At 35.9% G+C, this 24,975-nt stretch overlaps 1 protein-coding gene across 5 annotated transcripts in view; it reads right to left on the bottom strand.

Annotated features, from left to right (window-relative positions):
- BEND7 (BEN domain containing 7) overlaps positions 1–24,975 on the bottom strand; it is a 143,504-nt gene that overhangs the window by 59,738 nt on the left and 58,791 nt on the right. For all 5 annotated transcript variants that reach the window (XM_027838902.1, XM_027838903.1, XM_027838904.1 and 2 more), the window contains exon 6: positions 600–825. In XM_027838902.1, coding sequence (XP_027694703.1) covers positions 600–825 — 226 coding nt within the window. The remainder of the gene's footprint in view (positions 1–599; positions 826–24,975) is intronic.

The raw sequence follows: 24,975 nt of genomic DNA, 5'->3' as shown, positions 1-24,975 counted from the left end.
AGAGTGCAAAGCTCTATTTCACAGACTAATAACTAACATTCCTAAGTAGCATTAACCTGGGGAAAAGAATTTTTGTGTCCTGAGTTTATTATATTTAATTTTAACTACTTTTTAAGAATATGACACATATTCTTTTTCACATATGTCACATATGTTTTAATTCTTAAAAACAAATGAACGGTCTATGAAAATAAAGTTTATTTAAAATTAAGTTCATAATTAGTAATTATGTAGTGTATTAAATCAATCCTTACTGAAAGTACCAAGTTACACACACACACACACACACACACACACACACACACACACACACACACACACACACACACACACACCCTCTTCCTTCTTGGTGCTGCAGTTGTTCTATTTGACTCTTAACATATATTAACAGACAAATTAACAGCCAGCTCCAGTGATTCTGTTTAAACTCATGAGTGACAATCTTCATAAGTAAACACCTTGTTGATTAAAATTTAGTTTTTGGAGCTAATTTACTGTTATTTCATTTATCTTTTTTTCCAGCTAAATCTTATTGAATAATAAAAATAAAACTGGACAACTAAACAAAAAACCCATTAAATGAAATGATGCAGACCAACCTTTTATTGCACCCACAATATTTTGGTCTAGTCCTTTCCGGTTGTCATTGAGTCCTCTTTTCCTCTTTCCATTGGGCAATGAGTTTGCCAAAGTCTTGTCATCAAAAAATGCACACACCAATTTTCTAAAGAGAAGACTTCCCGAGCGAGTGTAGTTTGACAATATAGAGTCCAGCTGAGATTTAGGCATAAACACATCAAAGCCTTCAGCAAGTTGCACTTCTGGCTACCAAAAGAACATAAATATTGTATTAAAAAGTGTATTTATCTCGTTGGAATATTCTATTTGAACATTTGTACATCACAAAACATTGCTATTTATTGAAATGCCCACATATATATATATATATAGATAGATAGATAGGTAGATAGATATAGATATGTATATATATAATTCATCCCAAGTTTCTGCATACAAATATTTCTAGTTTGATTTGCACAACCATTTATACTCCATGGCTCTTTGTTTTAAAAAGTTAAATGCTTTAAAAAGCATCTTTAATTTTAATTATTAGAGCTGTGTTAAAATGGATTACTAAGATTGTTTTTAACTCTATAATTCCATGACACTATGAAATAAACATGCTAAAAAACTATATTACAAAAACCTATTATAATTGTTTCAAACTTGAGTATGTTGAAATATAACTAGAGTAGCCTACTGTAACTTTGAAAATATAAATCAATTTACATTTTACAAATGACAAATTCCAAAATCAAAAAGAAAAATGCTTCATTTAAACAGGTTCTTCATTAAAGCTTTGACTATAAAATATTCTGTGCACTTTTAAGTCTGAAAGTCTTTCCTCTGCCCCATTAAACTGTTCCTTGTATTGTACTTATTTGTATCTCTGTTGTACTTTAACGTTTTTAAAGATTTTAATTAGATTTTAAGTTCCTTGAAGACATGACCCGCATTATTTTTCTTCTTTATATCCCCAGAGCACAGGTGCTAGGGCTTACATGGGAGCTTAATGAATTATTATTGAGTTGAGTTGAAGTCAGGCATTGCTTTAATTGTTCTAAATAGAAATGGAAAGAGTCAAGTTTACTTTCTGAGTTGTTATAGGTAACATGATTGATCAAGGAAAGGAACCTCATAACAGATTTATCCCTAACTCCTACCATCCCTGATTTCTGTTGAAGTTTCTAAAACAAAAACAGAGTCTTTTTAGACAGAAGATTTATGATCAGAATACTGCTTCTACTACATAGGTTCTCTTGTAAGGTAGGGGGCACCTACCTTCTGTTCTAACTGGAAGAATAAAAAATTATTTTGGAGATGTTCTATCAGATTTAGAAGAAATGACTTACCTGATCCTAAGGTACCTCAGAAAGAGTTCATTAGATGTTAGGGTTTCTTACCTGAATGAGCATTATCATCACATCACAGATTCAGAATTGGAAGGTTATTTTATGTAAATCACACTTAAAAATGAATCTCTACAATACTACTAACAAGTGACATATTAGTTTCTGTTTGAACACCCCACTGGGGACTGGAACCCACTCTCTCTTAAGAAAACTCATTTTACTTTTGTACAGTTCTAATTACTAGAGTTTTTTTTCCCCCTTTATAAAGCCTAAATTTGCCTTTCTGTAATTTCCACTAATTGTTCCTAGTTCTTAGAAGCACTAGATGGCACAGTGGCTAGATGGTACAGTTCAAATCTGGCCTCACACACATAATAGCTGTGAGACTCTGGGTAAGTCACTTACACTCTGTTTCCCTCCGTTTCCTCATCTGTCAAATGGGAATAATAATAATAGCACTTATCTCCCAAGACTGTTTTAAGGATCAAATAAGATAACACTTATGAAACACTTAGCACAATGCCTAGCACACAGTATGTGTTATATAAATACGTTATTATTCTTAAATTTTTTATTATTATTGTTATTGCAGAATTGTAGATCAATAAAACTCTTCTCCAAAACCCTTCAAATAAATTAAGATGGCTACCAAGTTCCTGCTAAGGTTTTTTTTTTGCTTTTGTTTTTGTCTTTTTTTGGCCAAGCTAAACATTCCTAGTTTCTTTAGATGCTGCTTATAATGCCATAGTCTCCATCTTGTTGACGTTCTGGTCTGACCCCAATTTATTAAAGCTCTGCCTAAAATGTGGCAGTCATAACTGAACACAAGAATAAAGATGTGGTCAGACCAGCGCAGAGTACAGCCTGAAGAAGAAAAGACTTGGCCAGAGGATGGTGAAGATGAGCAGGAAATGATAGCTGTCTCTTACAGTTAGAAATAGTAGGTAGAAATTGTGAAGAGGAAAGTTTAAGTTTGATATGGGGAAAATCATCCTAACAGCTAACCCAAAATGGAAAAGGTAGCCTAACAAAATGATGATTTCCCATCACTGGAGGTCCTCAAAGAAAGGTTGAATAACCACTTGTCTATAATATAGAAGGTACTAGGTAGCCTCTGAGGTCACTTCTAAAATTACTTATAGTACTCCAATAGTCATCAAAACAAAAAAAAATAATCCCACTGTTAGAAGGCAGAACTAACACGTTCTTCTAAACACTGTAAAGCTTAATGCTATCTAAGATCACACTAGCTTTTTTTGGTTGCCATAATGTACTTTTGAGTCTACTAAAACCCCAGACCTTTTTCACGTGACTTGCCATCTAGTGATCTCTTTCTTATTTCATATTTGTGCAACTTCTGCGAACCCCAATGTCAGATCTATGTTCAGCAATAGCAAGAGGCAAAAGTACTAAGAGACAGAGGTAAATATCCTCTCGTTAACCACCCCTCAATACATCCATTCCTTATCTCTTCACTCAAAAATTAAATAAATAACTCTTAAGTGTTAGTTGTAGGGGCCTAGAGATTTGAGACTCGAGAATGTGGAAGAAAATTATGAGAAATTAAGCCAGTTTTGATACTGAAAACTTCCATTTAGACAGACACGACTGTATAGTCAGTATTAGAAAAGGTAATGTGTTGCTAGCATTAGAATATTCTTGTGGAAAACCCCTATTTGCATAAGGAATATCAAGATTTTGTGGAGAAGGACAGGGATGGGGACTGACTTGTCTTTCATCAAAGAGAAACTCCTGAATTAAGAAATGTCTTCTACAAATGCAGATTGGCCTACAGCACCATGACTTTTAAGTGACTTGGGGCTCCACAACAAGTATGTGTCAGAAATAGGACTTAAATGAATGCCACTTCCACTGCCAGCTCCAAACTGTGTTAGTGTATTAGTATAAAATATTTGAGAAATTGGAAAACAGTTGAGATTTGGGTGGTTTATGTAAAAGGGGGTATTGCACAAACTTTCTGCCATGGTACCATGTGAAAACCATTGCTTGGTAGACTTTAAGTGTAAATTACTATGCTTTTAAATTTTTTTCCTTATTTATTTGCCCCCCAAGTGGCATATCTTTGCTTCATATTAGAAGTAAAACAAAAAAGAGGAGTGTTTAAAAAGTCATATCTTTGGAATTCTTTTGTCTACAAGAAAAAAAATTATCCATAAAGCCCTACTTCCAGACTATATTGGAATATGAAGCTGAACATGGGTTCTCAAAGGCTTGTTGTTTGTCTTTTGTTTTCGAAGACTACCAATGACATCACAGGATGTTCTGGCAGGCCCTACGACATTTCAAGTACAATTGTAGCAACAGCCTATATCTACTTTCCAAAGATTAGCTTAGCAAAACATGGAGAGTCATGCCTGGCTACTGAGTCATGAATTTCTGGGCCATGGCAGTCCATGAAACAAAGAAAATTACAAAATGGCCCTCAATTCCCTTCTGCTTCTATACTGTTAGAGTGATAGAAAGATGATCTCTGGAGTCAGGAAGACCTGAGTTCAAATCCAGACTCAGACATTTGCTAACTCTGTAACCCTGAGCAAGTCACTTAATCTCTTTTTGCCTCAGTTTCTTCAACTACAAAATGGGGATAATTATTTCATCTACTTCCTAGGGTTGTTGTGAGGATTAAATGAGATAATATTTATAAAGTGTTTAACATAGTGCCTGGCACATAGTAGGTACTATATAAAGGTGACGATGATGATGATGATGATGGTCATCATCTATAAGCATTAAATTAGCTGCTAGTATTCTAAGTGTGACATCTTTGAAAAGTAACATTATATCAGAAGAACAAGGGTTCTTGATCTGGGTACCATTAACTAGATTTAAAAATATTTTGATAACTATTTCAAAACAGTTGCTTTCCTTTATAATCTTATGTATTTTATTTTATGCATTTAGTAACATTATTCTAAGAAGGGGTCCACAGACTTCTCTAGACTGCCAGAGGGGCTGATGACACAAAAATGAAGAACTCATCTATTAGAGGAACTGAATAATATCAGACATTCTCACTAGAAATGAAATAAAAAAATAAAAAAAAGTTACGGCTAAATGGAAGGAATGCTGATAGATTCTCTATAGAGTAGCAAATAAAGGAATTATCATTTATCAGTCATGGGCAACAAGAAACATCACAAGTTATTTGGTATTCATGATAAACATTAGCTTCTGTGATATTAAAAAGATAAGGAAATAATAAAATTCTACGAAGAAGTCACTAAGACCCTACAATTAAGAAATATATATACCTTAATATACAGCAACTTCAATGGAAAGATAATTATAGGGGAGGAAGTAAAAAAAATATTTTGTAAAATTTGGCTCAAAAATAAGAAAAAAAGAAAGAAACAAAGAATAGGCTTACAGACTATCCTGAAGTCTACAACCTAATAATATGAGTAATTTCTTTGAGAAGAGAACTGGGAAACACCAGACATGACCAACACAAAATAATATCACAAAAATGAAATTAATTCTATTTTAACAAACAGGAGAAAACTGGTTATTGATGGAGGAGTTGCTTTGAAATCAACAGTATGTATACAGACTATCACTTTGTTAGAGGAAAAGATCAAAATCAATACCAAATTAGAAAGATTTAAAAAAGAGAAGATACGTAATGTAATTTGGGCAAATGCAATCTGACTTACTAGGTTCTTGATGCTAAAAAATGGGAAACAGATAAAAGTATAGACTGTGACACAGGCTAATCACCATTTCCTAAGGAATTTGAGTTTGTTGAGGTTTTGGTCTGGACCTTTGATTTTTTAAATGATTTTTAAAATGTAGAAACTCCTTTGCAATCTTAAAGATTTGCCTGGAACATTGAGAGGAAAAATGACTTGTCCATAATCAGTAAGTCAACGAGAATTCATTAAGCACCTACTATGTGCCAATCAGTGTGCTAAGTGCTAGATGGAAAAAGGAAAAAACAGAAACTCTGCTACCAGGAATTTCACATTCTAATGGGGAAGATTCTGTAAATAACTACGTAATTCAAGACACATACAGTGTAAATAGAAGGTAATTGAAGAATATTGGGAGCAGGAAGGGATTCGGGGAATTAGAAAAGGCCTTCTACAGAAAGTAGGATTTCAGCTGAGTCTTGAAGAAAGCCAGGGAAGCCAGGATAAAGAAGTGAAGAGAGAACACTCCAAGCATAGAGGACATCTGGTACAAAAGCACAATCACAAGATGGGCACTTGTGTTTTAGGAAAATAACTTTGGCGACTTTGGAAGATAAATTGGAGCAGGGAAAGGCTCAAGTCAGGAAGACCAACTAGAAGACTACTGCAATGGCACAGATGAGAGGTAATCAAGGCCTATACTAGGGTGCTCTCTATGTGACCGGAAAAAGGGGAGGCATATGAAAAATGTTGTGAAGAAAGAATCAACAAAATTTGACAGATGACTTTGAAGTTGTAAGCCTGGGTGACTAGGAGAATGGTGGTGCCCTTGACAGTAATGAAACAGTCTAGAAGGAAGAGAGATTTGGTGGGAAAGATAATGAGTTCAGTTTCAGACATGCTGAGTTTGAGACGCTTACAGGATATCCAATTTGAAGGAGGAGGAAGATACAGTAGAGGCTTGACAAAAATACTGTTGTTCAGTCATTTCAGTCACATCCAACTCTTCATGACCCCATTTGAGGTTTTCTTGGCAAAGAAAATGGTTTGCCATTTACTTCTCCAGCTCATTTTACAGGTGAGGAAAATGAGGCAAACTGGGTTAAGTGACTTGCCCAGGGTCACACAGTTAGTTAGGTGTCTGAGTGCAGATGTGACCTCAGATCTTCCTCACTCCAGGCCCAGCACTCTATCTATCCACTGTACCACTTAGCTGCCCCTTGACAAAAATACTAAACCTTTAAAACCCTAAACCCTCAAACCTCGGACCTTATTAATAGCACAAAAATGAGCAAGAATATATCAACAATTCTTGATCCATATGCCCCTTTTCAGGATAACCAATGTACATGCTTAATGGCGATGTCTGGAGAGGAATACATTCACCTAATAGTTGGGCTCCTTGTGGAATATTTATGGGAGGACACAGACAAGCATTACACGGGATGAAAAGGCATGAATGAATTGTGTTCTGCATTGATGAAGGGAATACCCACATTGACCTCACTGACCAAGGTAAGTATTCAAGAACAGGGAAAAATTTGCCTTTATGGAGGATGTGGCAGCATTTGGGTCCATGAAAATTATCTTTGTATGCTAGATCAAAAGAAACTTTCAACAATTTTAAAAATCTTTTTCCTCTCAAATTAACGACTAAGTGGTAAATGTCAAGATTGGACTAGGGCTTGTTTTAAGCTAAAGATATTTAAGTTGATTTTTATTATATTGTTTAAATGCACCAGGAACTTATAAATCACACAACCATGTAATATTTTAAGAGGTAACAGGAAATTTGTTTGGAATGCATAATTAAGATAATTTTTAAAATAATTAAAATTAGGTTATAAACCTACTGAAAAAGAATTGTACCTTCTTTAACACCTTACACATAGCTAGGCAACCCACATGCTAATTAAATGGTACTACATGGAAGAAAAGGGCAACTTCTATTACTTTAACTATGTCTTTTCCCTAACAGTAATTTCATTTAAAATATCATACAGCTCAAAAGTTACTTTTTATTTTTTTTTAATTCATTTTACTTTTTTAAATCATAAGCATTTCTTTCCTCCTTTCCTCCTCTCTCCCACTGGAAAAAAAAAAGAAAAAGAAAAACAAAACCCTTGTAACAAATATGCACAGTCAAGCAAATTCCCACACTGGCTATGTCCAATAATGTATGTCTAATTCTACATCTTGTGTCCATCACCTCTCTATCAGAAATTGAGTCTGAATCATTATTTGTCCATTATTTGTCCTATGGTTACTGCATAAATCAGAGTTCTTAAATCTTTAAAGTTGTCCTTATAACGTTGTTCTGTGTAAATTGTTCTTCTGGTTCTGCTCACTTCATTCTGAATCAGTTCATATAAATTTTTAGAGATCAAGAATTATAAGGAAACAATGTTCTTTTACTGTCAAATTTGATAGACTTTACTATGTTGTTTATGTTTATTGAAGTGAATGTGTAACTAAGTTTTATATTGAGTTTGATATTTATGTTAGCATCCACTAAAGTCCTATTCTAATTCTTAATCACTGGAGATATGAAGAGAAAAGTATAATAATTTCTGCCCTCAAAAAACAAAACAAAACAAAACAAAACAGGGGAGACAAAACATACATAGAGAACATATATAAACTGAATGAAAGGTAGTTTTGAGGAGGGCATTACAACTAGTGGCATTAATGGGAAATGCTTTGAATAGAAGGTAGTGCTTGATCTAAGATTTGAAGGAAATTAGAGATTTCAATAGGCAGAGATAGAGAGGGACACTAGGAATGGGGGACGGCAAATGCAAAGGTACAGAGAGGGGAGAAGGAGCCCCCTAAAAGAAGAACAAGGAGGACAATATTGTTGGACTATAGAGTACATGAAGGAAAAGGAACATGAAAGAATGGAAATGTAATAGGGGCAGCTAGATGGCGCACTGGATAGAACACCGGCCTTGAAGTCAGGAGGACCTGAGTTCAAATCCGGCCTCAGAACAAACACTTGACACTTACTAGCTGTGTGACTCTGGGCAAGTCACTTAACCCCAATTGCTCAAAAAAAAAAAAAGAACGGAAATGTAAGAACCAGACAGAGGAATTAATACATAATCACAGAGATAATAGGAAGACACTGAAGTTGAATGAATGTGTGTGACACGGTGAAACATGCACTTTAAGAAAATTACTTTGGTGGTTACATGGAGTATGGATTGGAATGGGGAAACCAAAAATCAAACTGAGAAACCAAACAGGGGGCTATTACAATACTGCATGTGAGAGATCATCTGATCAGGGCTTGAATTAGGCTGATGGCTGTGAGTGGAGAGAAAGGAATATATATAAGAGATGTAGTGGACACCAAAAAGAGATTTGGCAACTGACTGGGTATTGAGTTGAGTAAAAGAGAAATGAGGATCACATGAACTTGGATGACAAGCAGCATGGTGGTACCCTCAACAGTAACAGAAAAGTTCGGAAGAAGGATGGATGTGTGGGGAAAGAAGAGTTTTTATTCATAAAAGTCTTTCAACTCTCCCTGAACCTGTACCTTTTATAAGTTTTTATGGCATAATAGCATTCCATTAAATTTATATGCTGTAATTTAAGCCATTCCTCAAATGACCATAAATAGTTTGGTACACTTGAGTCCTTTTCCTCTTTCTTTGATCCCTTTAGGGTATGGACCTGGCAGTTATATTGCTGCATCAAAGGGTATTATGTACAATTTAGTAATATTCAGGTATAGTAATATTCAGGTATAGTTCTACAATGCTTTCCCAAATGGCTGGTCCAGTTCACAGGATCTGTTTTCCTAAAGTCCCTCCAGCCTTTCCCATATTCTTTTTCTGTCAACTGTCTCAATCTGATGGGTATGAGGTAGAACCACAGGGTTGCTTTAATTTGCTTTTCTTTAATTAGCAGTAATCTGGAGCATTTTTTCCTATGGCTAGTGTAGCTTGCATTTCTTCTGAAAACTTTATATCATTTGACCATTTATTAATTGGAAAATGGTCTTTATTTTTATATTTGAATTATTTCCCTACATAGCTTAGAAATTAGACCTTTATTGGAAGAAATTGCTGCAAAGAATTTTCCCCAGTTACATGTCTTCTCATATTCTTCAATATATTTTTCACCAACTTCACCTATTTTCATCTTTGCATCAAAGTACATGCACTTGTATGTATGTTTATCAAGTTCTCATAATCTGTCTACTTTGCTATCCTTTGCAAAAAAGCTGATAAGCTGCAATTATTTTCACAGGGTTCTTATTGCAAATGCTAATCATGAGCATTTCAATAAGAGTTAACTATAGCATGAAAATAATGCATTTCTTTGCCTTTGGATGCATGATAAAATCATCTTCACCTATTTCTTTAATTGTCTCTCCAAGAAGAAACTGCATGCCATCCTTCCACTCAGATACAGTTTCCTTTTGTTTTATGGATTCATTTAGAGAAAATTATAAGATTGATATGATTTATTTTCTCCTGTAAGGCATATACTAGCTAGTCACTAGACAAGAATCTCACATGTAGAATACTAATAATTTAAATTAATGTTTATAAATGAAAACCTGTGATTATTAGCAACTATTGTCTCCTTTTCCTTCTTTCTACCAATTGGTCAGTCAGCAAGCATTTATTAAGCAACTATGTGCCAGGTGTTGTGCAAATCACTAGGAATACAAAGAGAGGCAAAAAGCAGTCCCTGCCCTGAAGAATTTCTGATTCTAAAGAGAGAGATAAACACAAAAATAACTAGATACATAAAGAAAGTATACTGAGTAGAGTGAAGGTAAGCTAGAGGCACTAGCAGCTGGGGATGGGGGGTGAAGGGAGAGGAGAACACCCTTAAATAAGTTGGGATTTGAGCTGAGTCTTGAAGCCAAGGAAACAAAGAGGCAGAGGTGAGGAAGGAGAACATTCCACTGTCATAACAGAAGTGAAAGAAAAATACACAAAACTGAAGGTTACTTTTTATTTTTCTTTGTTTTATGGGTCTCTATGGCCAAAGGATTCATCCACCAATGGCCAGCCTACTGGTAATGAACCTCTCCAGACTTAGTTATAAGGCTGGTCCACGGGAAGCAGACACAGTCTGCTATTAGGACTGTGCTCTGTCCTGAACCTGTCCAGTAAACCCTATGACAGCTTCTAAGAACCCACGCTCCATAATACACCATGATAAACCTAGGGCCATCTTCATGCTGTCATGAGGTTTTGCAGTTATATGTGCAGAGGCAATACTCTGATAAAGAATTTAAAAGTTATTTTATTTCTGATGAGTATCCCAGAGTCTAGAATGACTTCTTATTTACTTCTGTGAAAATTACTTCATGAATCACAGAATTTTAGTACATTTATAGTAAAGCAAGTGAGCCACTTCCTACTTCTTTCCAAACCTTCATATGTGCCATTCCTTTTGTCTGAAATGTTCCCAATTCACCTCCATTAAATTTATCCCTCACTTCCAAAATCCTGCTTAAATTCATATTTATGAAGCCTTTCTTAATTTCATCCAGTTCTCGTTGATCCATTTATTCTACACATCCCTACAGCTGTAATGAGGACTGACCTCACGTAGGCAGAATGTTTTTTTCTTAATATAAGATTTAAGTGTGTGCACATACAGATATACACATAAATACAATGTGTATGTATATGTGTGTATATATATTTATATACACAAGTATGTATTCATGTATATACACACACATGCATTTATACATGTGTATATACATTTATGTATGTATATATGTGTATTTATGTATATTTATATAGAAACAACATTACAAGAAATAGCATGATAACAAATAAGTGGTACAGAAAATAGTACTACAAGTTTCTTAAGAAGATGAGTTCACCATGGGTTTCAATTGTTAGAGAATTTTATGCAGTAAGTAGGAATTAATCTAGAATTTAATGAACAGGAGAATATGGACATATTGGGTGGAGGAAACAATAAGATCAAAGGCACAGAAGAAGGAATGAGTAAAATGATGGGAGAGTGGGCATATCAATCCGGCTAGCACAACTTAGGGAAGAAGTAGAAAAAGTGGAAAAGGTAGTTGGAACCAAGTTGTGTATTGCCTCAAATTCCAGGACTGTGGAGGTTATTATATAATAACAATACTACTATCATACTTTTATAGCATCTTGGTTTTCAAAGCACTTTCACAAGCTTTGATTCTCACAATTTTGTGAAATAAGTAAGTCATTTTTATCTAAGCAAAAACTGAGTCTCAGAGAAATTAAGAAAACTTATCTAAGGGAAAATAGCTAACGGTCTCGGACAAGAACTCAGGTCTTTCGACTCAGTTCAGTGTTCTTTCTATTACACTACAATGCCTCTAGATAACGGAGAACCACTGAATGTTTTTCAGCAGCACAAATAAAATGACTGAAAACTGTTTTAGGAAAATTAATAAAGCAACTGTAAGTGACAATGAGAAGAGACTAGAGGAAGGGAAATAAATTAATAGATTACAACAGTCCTGGTAGAAAGTAATAAGAGCCTATAATTTATGAAACAAAAGCAAAAAAAGAGAATCATTATGAAAAAGATTTTGACAAGGTACATATAGCAAAATTTGGTGACTGAATGGAAGTAACGGACAAGACAGAGCAAAGAATCAAAGTTGATGCCAAAGTTCTAAGCCTAAGAGACTAGAAAAATTATCTGGAGTCAGAAGATGGTGAAGATGATAGTACCAGTAAGAAACATGGAATGAGGAGGAAAAGCTAGCTTTGGGAGATGAGGAACTGTTTAGACAAGTTGAATTAGAGGTGACGGTGGGACAACAATAAACAGTTACTGACAAATTGTGGAATACTTCTTAGATGCATGCCTAAAACTAAAATTTTCCTCCAAACACTTCTTGGATCCTTTTTCACTGAAATACATTTTCACTCCTTTGATGCCCTATTCCAGCTCTGGCTATAATGCCCCACCATAGGGTGTGTTTTTGGAAGCCCAGTTTCCCAAATACCCAATCCTATATGCCTTCCCCACTTTCCTGCTCAGGACACTCTCTGGAAACTTTTCTTCAGTATATTTTTGTTTCCTGCTTGGAAGTTCCTCTTGATTTGAGAAAGCTTATAGCTAGAGGACAATAAATTGAGAAAGCATTGCGTCTACATACCTGGGCTTTAATGTGCACATGTTTCCAACCAAGGGATTTCATTTCTTATTCCTTTTTAAGGAACAAAACAGGAAATTCCTATTAATGCTAATAAGAGCTACAGACAGAATTCCCCATTGCAATTACAGAACTACCTACCTAATGTTATTATTTTTAAAATATATTTTTCATGTGTATAGTTATCAATCTAGCAAGCAATCCCTATGTCAAGATAACTGCTTCTCTTATAGCCACAGCTACTGAAGACCCAAAAAGAAAATTCTTTCCATCAAGGTCCTTGGGATTGTCAAATAGTTCAACATCAAAAACATAAAATTTTTTAATCATGAAAATAACATTTAACAGGCATTACCATCACCTTTACTGATGCACCGTAAGGACCATGGGATCTTTCCATGTGACTTATAGCCACAAGAGTTGTCTCTCTCATTAGTATATGAGATCTGTGCAAGCAGGTTCCGTCTCAATTTTCTATTTATATCCCCAGTGCTTAGCATAGTACTTTGCACATAGTAAGCATTTATTAAATGCTTTCATTTATTTATTTTAGTTTAGATATTTTTTCTGTTGAAAACATGAATCAATCTGTATATTAATTACATAATTTGGAGACAAAATGCTGATTTATTTCTGCTTTTCTTTAGGAGCAAGTGATTTTCCAATCAAAGATAATCAGTGCCTAATTGAGCTTTCACAGATAATGCTCAATGTACTCTACCAAATGCAATAGCTTGTTAGTAAATAATATTCAGGAAGTAAAGAAGCAATAGGCAAATTCTTCATGTATGGTACATAAATAAAATCTGAATGCTGAAACTTTTATATGGTAAATATAATAGCCAGTAAATTCTATTTTACTCTAAATATTTCATGAATATCTAAAAGGCCTTTTCCATATGTATCTTAATAAGAGAGGATACTGATAAATCAAAATGGTGAATAATAATGAGTAATAACAATTCATTTAAATATTATAAAAGTCAAATAGGTTCACCTTCATTCACCCTCATTCATAGGTAATTTTAGGATTTAGAGCTGAAAAGAAACTTGGAGACCATCTTATCTATTTAAACTTATTTTACAGATGAAAAAACTGAGGACCAGAAAAGTTAAATGAGCTGCCCAATACCACAAAGGTAGGGGAATCCAGGCAAATCTTTCATTTGTTTGGATGATAAGTAGGACATTTTATCTCCCTGCTCAACACTGCCCTTTAATTCAGCTTTACTTGTCTTCTAATCCCCCAAGCAGTATACCTCCCCTAACCTCACATATACCATCAGTTGCCAAATCTTGTCATTTCTAACTCCAAAACATCTCTTACACCTAATCGCATCTCTGTACTCACACAGATACCCTTTTAGTTCAGGTCTCTATCACCATTCACCTAGATTATTTCAATGACCTCCTAAATGGCTTCCCTGACTCAAGTTTGTCACCACTCTAATCCATCCTAAATGCTCTGCCAAGCGATTTCCTTAAGTGCATATCTAACCATGTTACTCTCCTATTCAATCAATTCCAATTCCCTGTTTTTTTCTAGTATAAAATATAAGCTCTTCTGTTTAGCTTTTAAAGCTCATTGCAAGCTGGCTCTATCCTATCTTGCTGGCTTAATTGGACATTACTCCTTGTCTCACACTCCGCAATCAAGCTAAACTAGCCTTTGCTTCTCACATATAGCATGACATCTCCCATCCCTGTGCCTTTGCCCTGGCTGTCGCTCATCCCTGAAATTCACTCCCTTTCCTCACTTCTGCCTTAAAGAATCACTCTCTTCCTTCAAAACACAACTCAAGCACCATGTTCTACATGAAGCCTTCATGATCCTCCAATTGCTAACTCCCATCTTCCCAAACTACCTTTATTTTATGACTGTACATCTATTTGTATTTATTATTTTTATATTTATTTTGTACACAATTATATATGGATTTGTTTTCTCTCCTGTTAAAATGTAAGCTCTTTGAGTGTAGGAATTTAACTCTTTGTATCTCCATCCTTTGTATCTCAGGAGGCCCTGGGATGGTCTCTGGCACATAATAGGTACTTAATATTTGTTGGCTAATTCAGTACTCAGCAGATTAATGGAAAAAGGCATTTTTTTAAATTCACTTCAATCAGTTTGCCTCAACAAATATCTATTGGACACTTGTTATATTCAGAAAAAAAGACATCCACAACTATCAACACATGCCTGTTTTTCAATTTTTAGAAAGTCTTTATGACAACGTCAATGAACGCACTGAGAGTATTCGTGGTGAAAACAAGATAAAGCAACATGTGGGCATTTCCAGGTGATCTTTTAAATAATAGAACCACTCCTTTACCATCATAAAAATTACTTAGAAGTATATAAAATTCTCTGTACATTCTACTTGGTGCTAAGAGAAAGATAAAGGACCTAGGTTTGTGATATTATTGGTATATGGAACTTCACAATTAGGAAACCTCTACCAGTGCAGATCAGCATTTTCTCTGCAACACATAGTCTTAGAGAACTGCCTAGATTATTCAGTTTTAAGAGACTTCCAGGGTAACAAAGAATATGTCAGAAGTAGAACTTGAACCCAGATCTTTCTGGTTCCAAGGCTGGCTCTCTATCTGCTTTGCCATGGATACATAGTTTAAACAAAACGTAGTCTCTGCCCACTCAGAGAATTTATGTAGTCTGGTAGGTGGATTTGGCACCTAAACAAATACTTTCAATACAAAATACCTAAGCGCATTGGTGAGGCCCTCACATGACAAGGAAAGGAATCTAAACTTTGCCTGCTTCTACAATGCCATTTTTTGAGCTGAAAAATGTTATGACCAGATCATGTACAGGATGCTAAGTACAAGAGGGGTATAAAGGAGGCATTAAATGGAACAGTGAAAAAAAGAGTTAGGAAGACCTGTTAGGAGGCTATTGAAAAAAGTCAGTACTAGAGGAATAGCAGCAGGAACACAGAGTAAGAAAGTGATTGGGAGATACATAGAAGTAGATTCAACAGTACTTTACAACAGATTGGATACTTGAGGAATAAGAGAGGAAAAATAGCACCAAGGGAAATGAATGAATGGTAGGGCCATTTGGAGGAAAAATATTATACTCAGTGTCATGGAATCATAAAAATTTTGATGAAATGCAATGAGACAGGATTTCTAGAAAGTACAGAGAGGAGAAATTTTGCAGTGACCTGCATAGAGTGCACAATTATCTTTCTGAAATAGTCACGTAACTGCTTTCTATGCTCAAAGTGCAGGGTAATCTTCCTCAAAACACAACAAAACAAAACAAAACAAAAGTAAAGGAATTTGTGGACTGCCTCTCCACTTTCCAGGTTATCAGGTGGAGTTGAGTATTCCTTTTAAAAATAGCAAAGGTCTTCAATATAAAAACAAATAGATGAAGAATCTGAAGAGACAGAGAAGGAATACTGGTAAGAGTCCAGAGGCTGGAAGGCATAAGATTGTGACAGAGAAGGGAAAGGAAGAAGGGCCACAAAACATTTACAGTAAGATAATAGCTACAAGGCTATTTGTTAAGGGCAGAGCTGGATGCCCTAAAGAAGCAGCAGCTACTTGTGTCCAAAGGAATAGTGGTATGGATCCACATGGACATGATGGCATCAGATTAGGATTCATCTGGTAAAAGTCAAAAAAGAAGACACAAATAATAGTGGTTGCTCACTCCCTGCGAGGGAGACCTGATACAACCATTTGTTGACGTGACTAATAACAGAGAGGTCTGCTGTCTAACATGGGCATATACCTAGAATATGACTGAAAACCTCCCAAGACTTATCATACCTTCTGACTACTTCCCATTTCTAGAGATTCACATAGATGCAAATGATACTGCCAGGAATAACTTTAAAGTCATCTGTGAGAATTATGACATATTAGTGAAGAAATGAAAACCTTGGGGGCACAGGTGGTGCTTTCCTCACTAGTATCAATTGAAAGCAAGAGTTTAAGAAAAAAAAAAGAGATTTGAGAAGTAAATAGCTAGTTAAGAAGATGGAATCTGAGAACAGGATTTGGATTTCTGGAGCATGGCTTAAAATACAGGAACTATGGACTCTTGGCTCAAATGGAATGTACTGAATGAGGGCTGGTAAAATTTATTTTCCTGAATTCTTATATATCTAATGAATAGGGCTTTAAACTAAAAAGAGTAGGTCTGGACATGTCTCCTCTCTCCTCTCTTTTCAAGTGTCCTACCAATTTCTGTTACTGAGGTGGTGATGGTGGCCATGCTGGTGCTGAATAAGTCACTGACGTTCCATCCTTTTTCCTGAGCATGGCAAATCATACCTGTGGCAGTTGCAGCCCTGCAGGAGGCACTGGAGAACTCGGGATGGCTCATCTGGCAAGTACAGGAAGACCACCTCTATCCCAAGAAGTATATGATCTACTCATGGTGCCAGTTCCAATGAGACATGTTTATTCACCTTCCTTTCATGACCCCCAGCCTCTCATTCTTCTAATTCTTTCAGTTCCTATGCCTCACCCTCAGGATGTAAATTCATTTCAACATTTATTAAGCTTTTAATATGCGCCAGGCACTGAGTTAGGCCACTGGCTAAAACCGAGCCCTCAAAGAACTTGCTTCTGGAGTATACAGATACAAAGATAAGTAAATTCAAAGTAGGGAGTAATGTAGACAGTGTTCTGAAGGAAATCTGAACAGGGAGAGGGCATTTTCAGCTGGAGGAGGCAAGCAAGGAAGATGACATAGAGGAAGTAGAATCTTAGCTGAGCTCTGAAAGAAGAGGAAGATCATGAAAGGCATAATCTATCAATCTACCCTACTGTATATATCAAGATGACATATCAAGTTTGGAGGAAGAGCTAGTAGTCTTGTTTGCTGATTTTATATTTTAAATATTGGAGGGAAGATTACTGAACTGTTCCACATTGTACCAGATGGACTCAGAAGTCCCTCTCAATTCTAATGTTTTCTGTGTAACAGCCTCTGTAAAAGTCTTCCTTTTAAACTCTACAAGCTGGCCTTTATATTCCTGCCAAAATTATTTTTCTGAAGCACAGATCTGGTCATCGAATTCAGCAAATATTTGTAAAGTACCTGCTAAACACAGGACACTATGCTAGACAAAATAAAGTCTCTGGACCAGGTTAAATTCCACTGAAGAAGTGTAATGAATACACATAAAAAGTAATTTGAGTAGGGAAAGGCCACTGGAAACTGAGGAGTCCAGGGAAGTCTTCAAGGAGCTGATGGGAACTGAGCATTGAAGGACAATAAAGAATTCTAAGGTGGAAATGCAGAAAGAGTGTATTCCAGGCATCAGTGATAACTTGTGAGAGTTCACAGAGGGGAGAAATGGCAAGTCCAATTTGACTGAAACAAGTGAGTGATGTGAAATAATGTGAGATAAAGTTGTTAAAGTAGACCAGGGCCAGATCGTGGAGGCCTTTATATTCTTGACCAAGGAATTTGTGTTTTATCCTAGACTCTGCTAAAGATTAACAGGGAAGCATCATGATCAGACCTATGGTTTAAGACTATCTTGGCAGTTTTGTGGAGGACAGATTGGTTCTAGAGGGAGAAACTGGAAAGGGGGAAACTAATTAAGATCCTGCTGCCATAGTTTAGGTGATAGTTGTTGAGGACCTGAACTGATCTGTGAGTAGATCCAGAGAAGAATACAGAATGGTATCTGCAGTATGTGTGTAATTCAGTGGCTACCCAGAAGTACCCTTCTCTTCTCTTCCCTCTTGTATTTCATCCTTTGTTGATAGCCTCAAAAGCATCAATGGTTTCACAAGAGAGCACTACAATGCTTCCTGAGTTTAAATCTGGCCTCATACACTTACTAACTGTGTGACGGTGGCAAGTCACTTAACTCTGGTTGCCTCAGTTCCTCATCTGTAAAATGAGCTGGAAAAGGAAATGGCAAGCCACTCCAGTATCTTTGCCAAGAAAACCCCAAGTGGGGTCATGAAAAATCTGACTCAACTGGACAATAACACTCCTCCACAGCATGGAAGAAGACAGAGCACCACAGTTTGAGGTGGCACGGTTCTGAGAGAAGTGACTATTTTGCTATTATGTTAATAACCAATTATTAAATTAGGATTAAGGTTTTTCCTTCCTATTTCCTCATTCAGGGACCAGCCCCTGTAGGTCATTCTGACAGTCTTTAAAGGGTAAGGCTAACAGAGGAGATTGGCCTAAATCCTCCCTGTACAAACTCCAAGATCTTGGGAGGTACCCCACCCAACTAAGAGACCTTACTTCTGTTTAGAGTGTAAACAGAATCTAATCTAGGTGAATTCCAGCCCTAAAGCATTAAGTCAATGCCCTTGCAGCCCCTCCCCCCCCACTGGAGTTTAGGGTAACCCAGCTTATGAAGGAGAAAACCAGATTCCTTTGTCCAGATTGCTAGAGGTGGCTGACTCTGATAATCAGGACACATTCTCAGCAGGAGGAGCTGAAGGCTTTCAGCCCACCTCCTCATTTGAAAGTCTACCCCCTTAATAACTGTACCAATCAGGGTTGATTTTCACCTGTCAGGGGCACCCCCTTTTCTAAAAGTATTTAAGCATTCAGGGATCTTCATGGTTTTATCTTTGGTTACCAAAATCACTGACCATCAATTTACTGATTATCAGCTAACCTAATTAATAAATTGATTACTAATTACCCAGAAACTCTGTCTCTCCAGCTTTTCATTCATCTCATCTCTAAGCTTTTAGGGCAGGTAGGTGGCTCAGTGGATAGAGTATAGTTGGGAAGATCTGAGTTCAAATCTAGCCTTAGACACTTAATAGTTGTGTGACTCTGGACAAGTCATAAAACCCCTATTTGCCTCAGTCCCTAATCTGTAAAATGAGAACACACTGGAGAAAGAAATGGCAAAACACTCCAGTATCTTTGCCAAGAAAACCCCACAGACAAGTCCATGGAGTTACAAAAGAGTCAGACATGACTGAACAACAACAAACATACCACCTACTTCAGAGTGGGTGTTGAGCCTTGCAAGCTTTTATGCTCAAGATTCTGCAAGCTAGGCTTCAGTAATATGTGAACTGAGAATTACCAGAAGAGCAGGCTGGTTTTTGAAGAGGCAGAAGAACAAGAGACCAAATTGACAACATTCAATGGATTATGGAGAAAGGAAGGGAGTTCCAGAAAAACATCTACTTCTGCTTCACTGACTACACTAAAGCCTTTGACTGTGTGGATCACAACAAAATGTGGCAAGTCCTCAAAGAGACTGGAGTACCAGACCATCCTGTTTGTCTTCTGAGCAACCTGTATGCGGACCAAGAAGTAACAGTTAGAATCGAACGTGGAACAACTGATTGGTTTCAGATTGGAAAAGGAGTAAGACAAGGCTGTATGTTATCACCTTATTTAAACTTATATGCAGAGTACATCATGCAAAATGCCATTGGATGAATCAAAACATGGAATTAAAACTGCCAGGAGAAATATCAACAATCTCAGAGATGTTTACAATACCACTCTGATGGCAGAAAGTGAAGAGAAATTAAGAAGCCTCTTGATGAGGGTGAAAGAGAAGAGGGTAAAATCTGATTGAAGCTTAAGATCAAAAAAATGAAGATCTTGGCAACTGGTTCCATCATTTCCTGGCAAATAGAGGGAGAAGAAATGGAAGCAGTGTCAGATTTCATATTCTTGGGCTCAAAGATCACTGAAGACTGTGACTGTAGCCATGAAATTAAAAGATGCTTACTCCTCGGAAGGAAAGCTATGGCCAATCTGGACAGCATACTAAAAAGCAGAGACATCACATTGCCCTTTTAAAATGGTTCATATAGTTAAAGCTATGGTGTTTCCAATAGCAAAGTATGATTGTGAGAGTTGGACAATAAGGAAGCTGAGCAACATAGAATCCACACTTCCAAACTGTGGTGCTGGAGAAGACTTCTGAGAGTTCCTTGGAGAGCAAGATCAAATCAGTCAATACTTAAAAGAAATTAATTCAGTCTATTCATTGGAAGGTGAAATACTGAAGCTGAAGCTTAAGTATTTGCTATATAATGAGAAGATGAGACTCACTGGAAAAGATCCTGATATTGGAAAAGATTGAAGTAAAAAGGAAAAAGGGATGACAGAGGATGAGATGGACAGTACCATGGAAACATCCTTGGACAGACTTCGAGAGATAGTGGAGGATAGAAGACCTGGTGTACTATGGTCCATGGAGTCACAAAGAGTTAGATATGACTGAATGACTGAACAACAACTACAATGCCATTATTCTCTCCAATTCCCTCATCTCAAGAATCCACTGTGTAAACCAGATAGCAGAGAAGTTTGAGATTTTTACTCCTTTTAATACTGGTATGCCATTGCCGTTCTTTCCCTTTGGGGGAACTTTAAACCCAAATCTCTTCTAGACTTGAAAAGTGCCACAGGAAATTGACAATTAATACTCTATTTTCACAAAGAACTGCCTCCTGTAGATGCTCCTCTTCCATTATTCTGGGTGCCAAAACTGTAAAGCAGTTTGTAAGCTATTAGGCAGCATTTACCAAGTAGCTTGTATCAGTATTATCATTAATAATGGTTAGTAGCAAAAATGTTATGTAGGAGTATCTCTTTTTAATGTTTTTTAAATTTTTACTATGAAATGGACAAACATAAACATTTCCAAATGAAAAAGAACGGAAAAAAAGGACTATATGTGACACAAACGAATAAAAAATAAAAATAAATTACCAAGAGTGAAGGGGAAAACTGTCTACATATATTTATGAAGTTATATACTATAGAGAGAGAATATATAAGATTAGAAAAATAATAATAGAGAAGCCCAGAAATTAAAAATCCAAGAAAGAAGCCAAAAATTAAACCTATTGCTAAAAATATCTATATGCAAATGCAAAAAGTATGGATAACAATCAAAGTAAACCAGAGTTCTTAACGCCATGAGAAAAATTAGGCCCCACAGATATCACCAAAACTTAGACAGATGAGATCCATTGATGGGCTAAGGCTTTGGATTACGCCTAAAAAACAACAACAACAAAACCAGGAGAGGTAAATGGGGGCAGGAGAATGGTGGTTTTAAGAATAGCACATTAAAGGGGCAGCTAGGTGGTGCAGTGGATAGAGCACTGGCTCTGGAGTCAAGAGGAACTGAGTTCAAATACAGCCTCAGACACTTGATATTTACTAACTATATCACCCTAGATAAGTCTCTTAACTGCCAACTGCCTCATCCAAAAAAAAAAAAGCATATTAATTTTTTTTCATGCTACCCACCTTCACGTAGAACTCTAATGGGCTCAGAGTGCAGGATAAAGCATATTTTCTTCTATTTTTTTTCTTTTTCTTGTTTTTTTTGGAGGGTGGGGGTAGCACATGATTAATGCAGAAATTTGTCTTATATGACTATAAATATTTATAATGCTTCTAGTTTTCTTGCCTCTCAGCAGTTAAGGGAGGGGGGAAAGACAGAATTTGGAATTGGAAATTTTTTAAAAATTGAACTTAAAAAAGTAATAGTATATTAAGAAGATATATTCACCTAGCTGCTAGAGGCAGCCAGGTGGCCCACTGAATAGAGTACTAAGCCTGGAATCAGGAAGACCTGAATTAAAATGCACCCTCAGACACTTACTGCTATGTGACCACGGGCAAGTCACTTAATCTGTTTGTGTTAATTTGCTCAACTGTAAAACGGAGATGATAATAATAGCCCCTATATCACAGGGTTATTGTGAGGATCAAATGAGATAATATTTGTAAAGCACTTAGCACAGTGCCTGGCACATGGTAAGTGCTAGATAAATGCTTATTCCTTTCCCCTGACATGACTTAATCCAAAGAACCAGAAAGGAGAAAACATGATGGAAAATACTTGGGTGAAGATTAAGAGAAATAGGAGTGTCCATACTACTAAATACTACTATTCAGACCCAATGAACATAAAGAGAAAATAGATAAAGAATTCAAGAAACAGAACGCAAGCCTGGCATAAAGGCAAAAAAATACAGTAATGTTGAGGAACTTCAATTATCTAGACATCTTCTGGAGTGTTCTCTCTGTCAAAAGCAGAGCAGCTAATAATTTACAGTGACAATTTAAGTCTTCAACAAGAGAATAATGTAGTAAGGGTAACTGCTATCCTGGATCTAAATCTGACCAATAAGAAAGAACTACTTGCTGGAATGGAAATGATGGGAACCTTAGGAGAAGCAACCACTACTGTCATTTTAGCTTCTATAACAAAGGAGACTAAAGTTAGATGTAGTCAACATGCACTTGAGATTTTTGGAAAGCAGATATTAAAAGATTCAAGGAAAGGATAGGTAAACTCATATGGTCTATAATGCTACAGAGAAAGTCATCTCTGAGAAATTTTCAAGGATGAAATTCTTAAGAGATACAAATCTGATGAGCAGGAAAAGGAGGAATATGGTTGGACAGGGAACCTAGATGTAAAACCAACTTAGATATAAAAAGGCAAATACATTATCCGATGGAAGCTAGGTAAGGTAAAGACTCAATTCAAGACTATTCAATTCAAGAGGAATTTGGCATTTACTAACACAAATTCAAAAGGCAAAAATGACAAATAATCCCTCTTCAAGAAGCTGAAATTCTACAAGAGTATATAATAAATAAACAGAAAAGCAAATGAAAAACAATTTGAGGAGGAACAGGGTATTAACGACTAAGGGGACCACAAAAGAAGGGGACAACCACAGAAGGTGGTACCTGAGTTGAGTCTTGAAGGAGTTTATGGATTCTAAGAGGTAGAAGTAACGAGAAGTACATACAAGCATGGTAACTAGCCTATGGAAAAGCAATAAGGTAAGAGATGATGTCTAAGTTCTAGGAACAGAAATAAGACCAGTGTAAAGGGGAATAGTGTAAAGTAAGTCTAGAAAGGTAATTTGGTGCCAAACTGTAAAGGAATATAAGCAGAGGATTAATACAAAAAAGCATGGTACATTACTATAAGAATGGCAGGATTACAATAATGTAATATAAACATGAAAAGGAAGCCAAACTCAGGTTAAGGGCAATGACCAAAAATTATTCCACATATGATAAAACTTCCCTTCCTCATGGCAGAAAATAAATGCCAAAGGTTGTCTACATATGGATCACAATATCAGTTAGTTGGCTTGATTGTTTTTCTTCATAGACATGGAAGAGTTCTATTTGGGGTGAGGGAAAGAATATATGGAAATGTCTGTCCAGTAAAAAACAAAAGGCACCAATAAAACTTTGAATTCAATTAAATAAGCATTTCATTAAATGCCTACAATTTGTAAGGCACTGTACTATGCACTAGGGATACAAAGACAAAAATAAAAATCCCTGCCCTCAAGGTGTTTATGTATTCTCATATGCTATTTGGGAATATATAACATAAACCTAGATAGGTAAGTATGAATCCCTGTTCAACAAAAACTTGAGAGAAAAATGGAAAGCAGGCTGGTAGAGGTTAGGTTTAGACCAATATCTTATATCAATACAATAATATATTCCAATTAGATATGTGACTTAAATATAAAAGGTCATATAAAAAATAGAAAAGTAAAGAAGATCTTTTACAACTATGGCTAAGAGACACTCCTAACCTATAAAAGGGACAGAATTTATCATAAGAGATAAAGTGAAAAATTTTAAATACAATAAAATAGTGAACAAATTTATTACATAAAATTGAGAAGTTTTTTTTTCTTCCTCAAAAATAACAACAACTAGAAGGAGAAGGAAAACAACTGGGAAAAATCTCTGATTTAAGGCAAATGTCTCTGATAATGGTCTAATACCTAAAGTAATTAAAGAGATGATATAAATATGTCAACAAGAGTCAATACTTAATTGATAACTGGTCAAAGAATATGAATGGGTAGTTCTCATATAAATGCACACTATTAACAATTACATAAGAAAAATGCTCCAAATCATTAATAATTAGAGAAATATAATTTAAAACAATTCTGATGCCCTACTTCATACCTGTCAGATTGACAAAGATGGCACAATAAGAAAATAGTAATTGTGGCTAGAGTTATGGGAGAAAAAGCAAATTAATTTACTATTGGTGAAACTGTGAATTGATTCAAACATTATGGACAACAATTTGTAACAAAACCCCCAAAGTTACCACATAGTTTTAACCCAGAATACTACTATTAGGCACATATCTCAAGGAGATCAAGGATAAAGGGAAAGGACCCATATGTACAATAATATTTATGACAGCACTTCTTGTAGTAGTAAAGAAGCAGAAAGAAAATAAGCATCTTTCAACAAGGAATGTCTTTAGAA

Source organism: Vombatus ursinus, unplaced genomic scaffold (assembly GCF_900497805.2).
Source record: "Vombatus ursinus unplaced genomic scaffold, bare-nosed wombat genome assembly UNPS02014830.1, whole genome shotgun sequence".
In the NCBI taxonomy this organism is placed as follows: domain Eukaryota; kingdom Metazoa; phylum Chordata; class Mammalia; order Diprotodontia; family Vombatidae; genus Vombatus; species Vombatus ursinus.
Note: the sequence above shows the minus strand (reverse complement) of the source record. Positions and strands in the feature narration are given on the sequence as shown.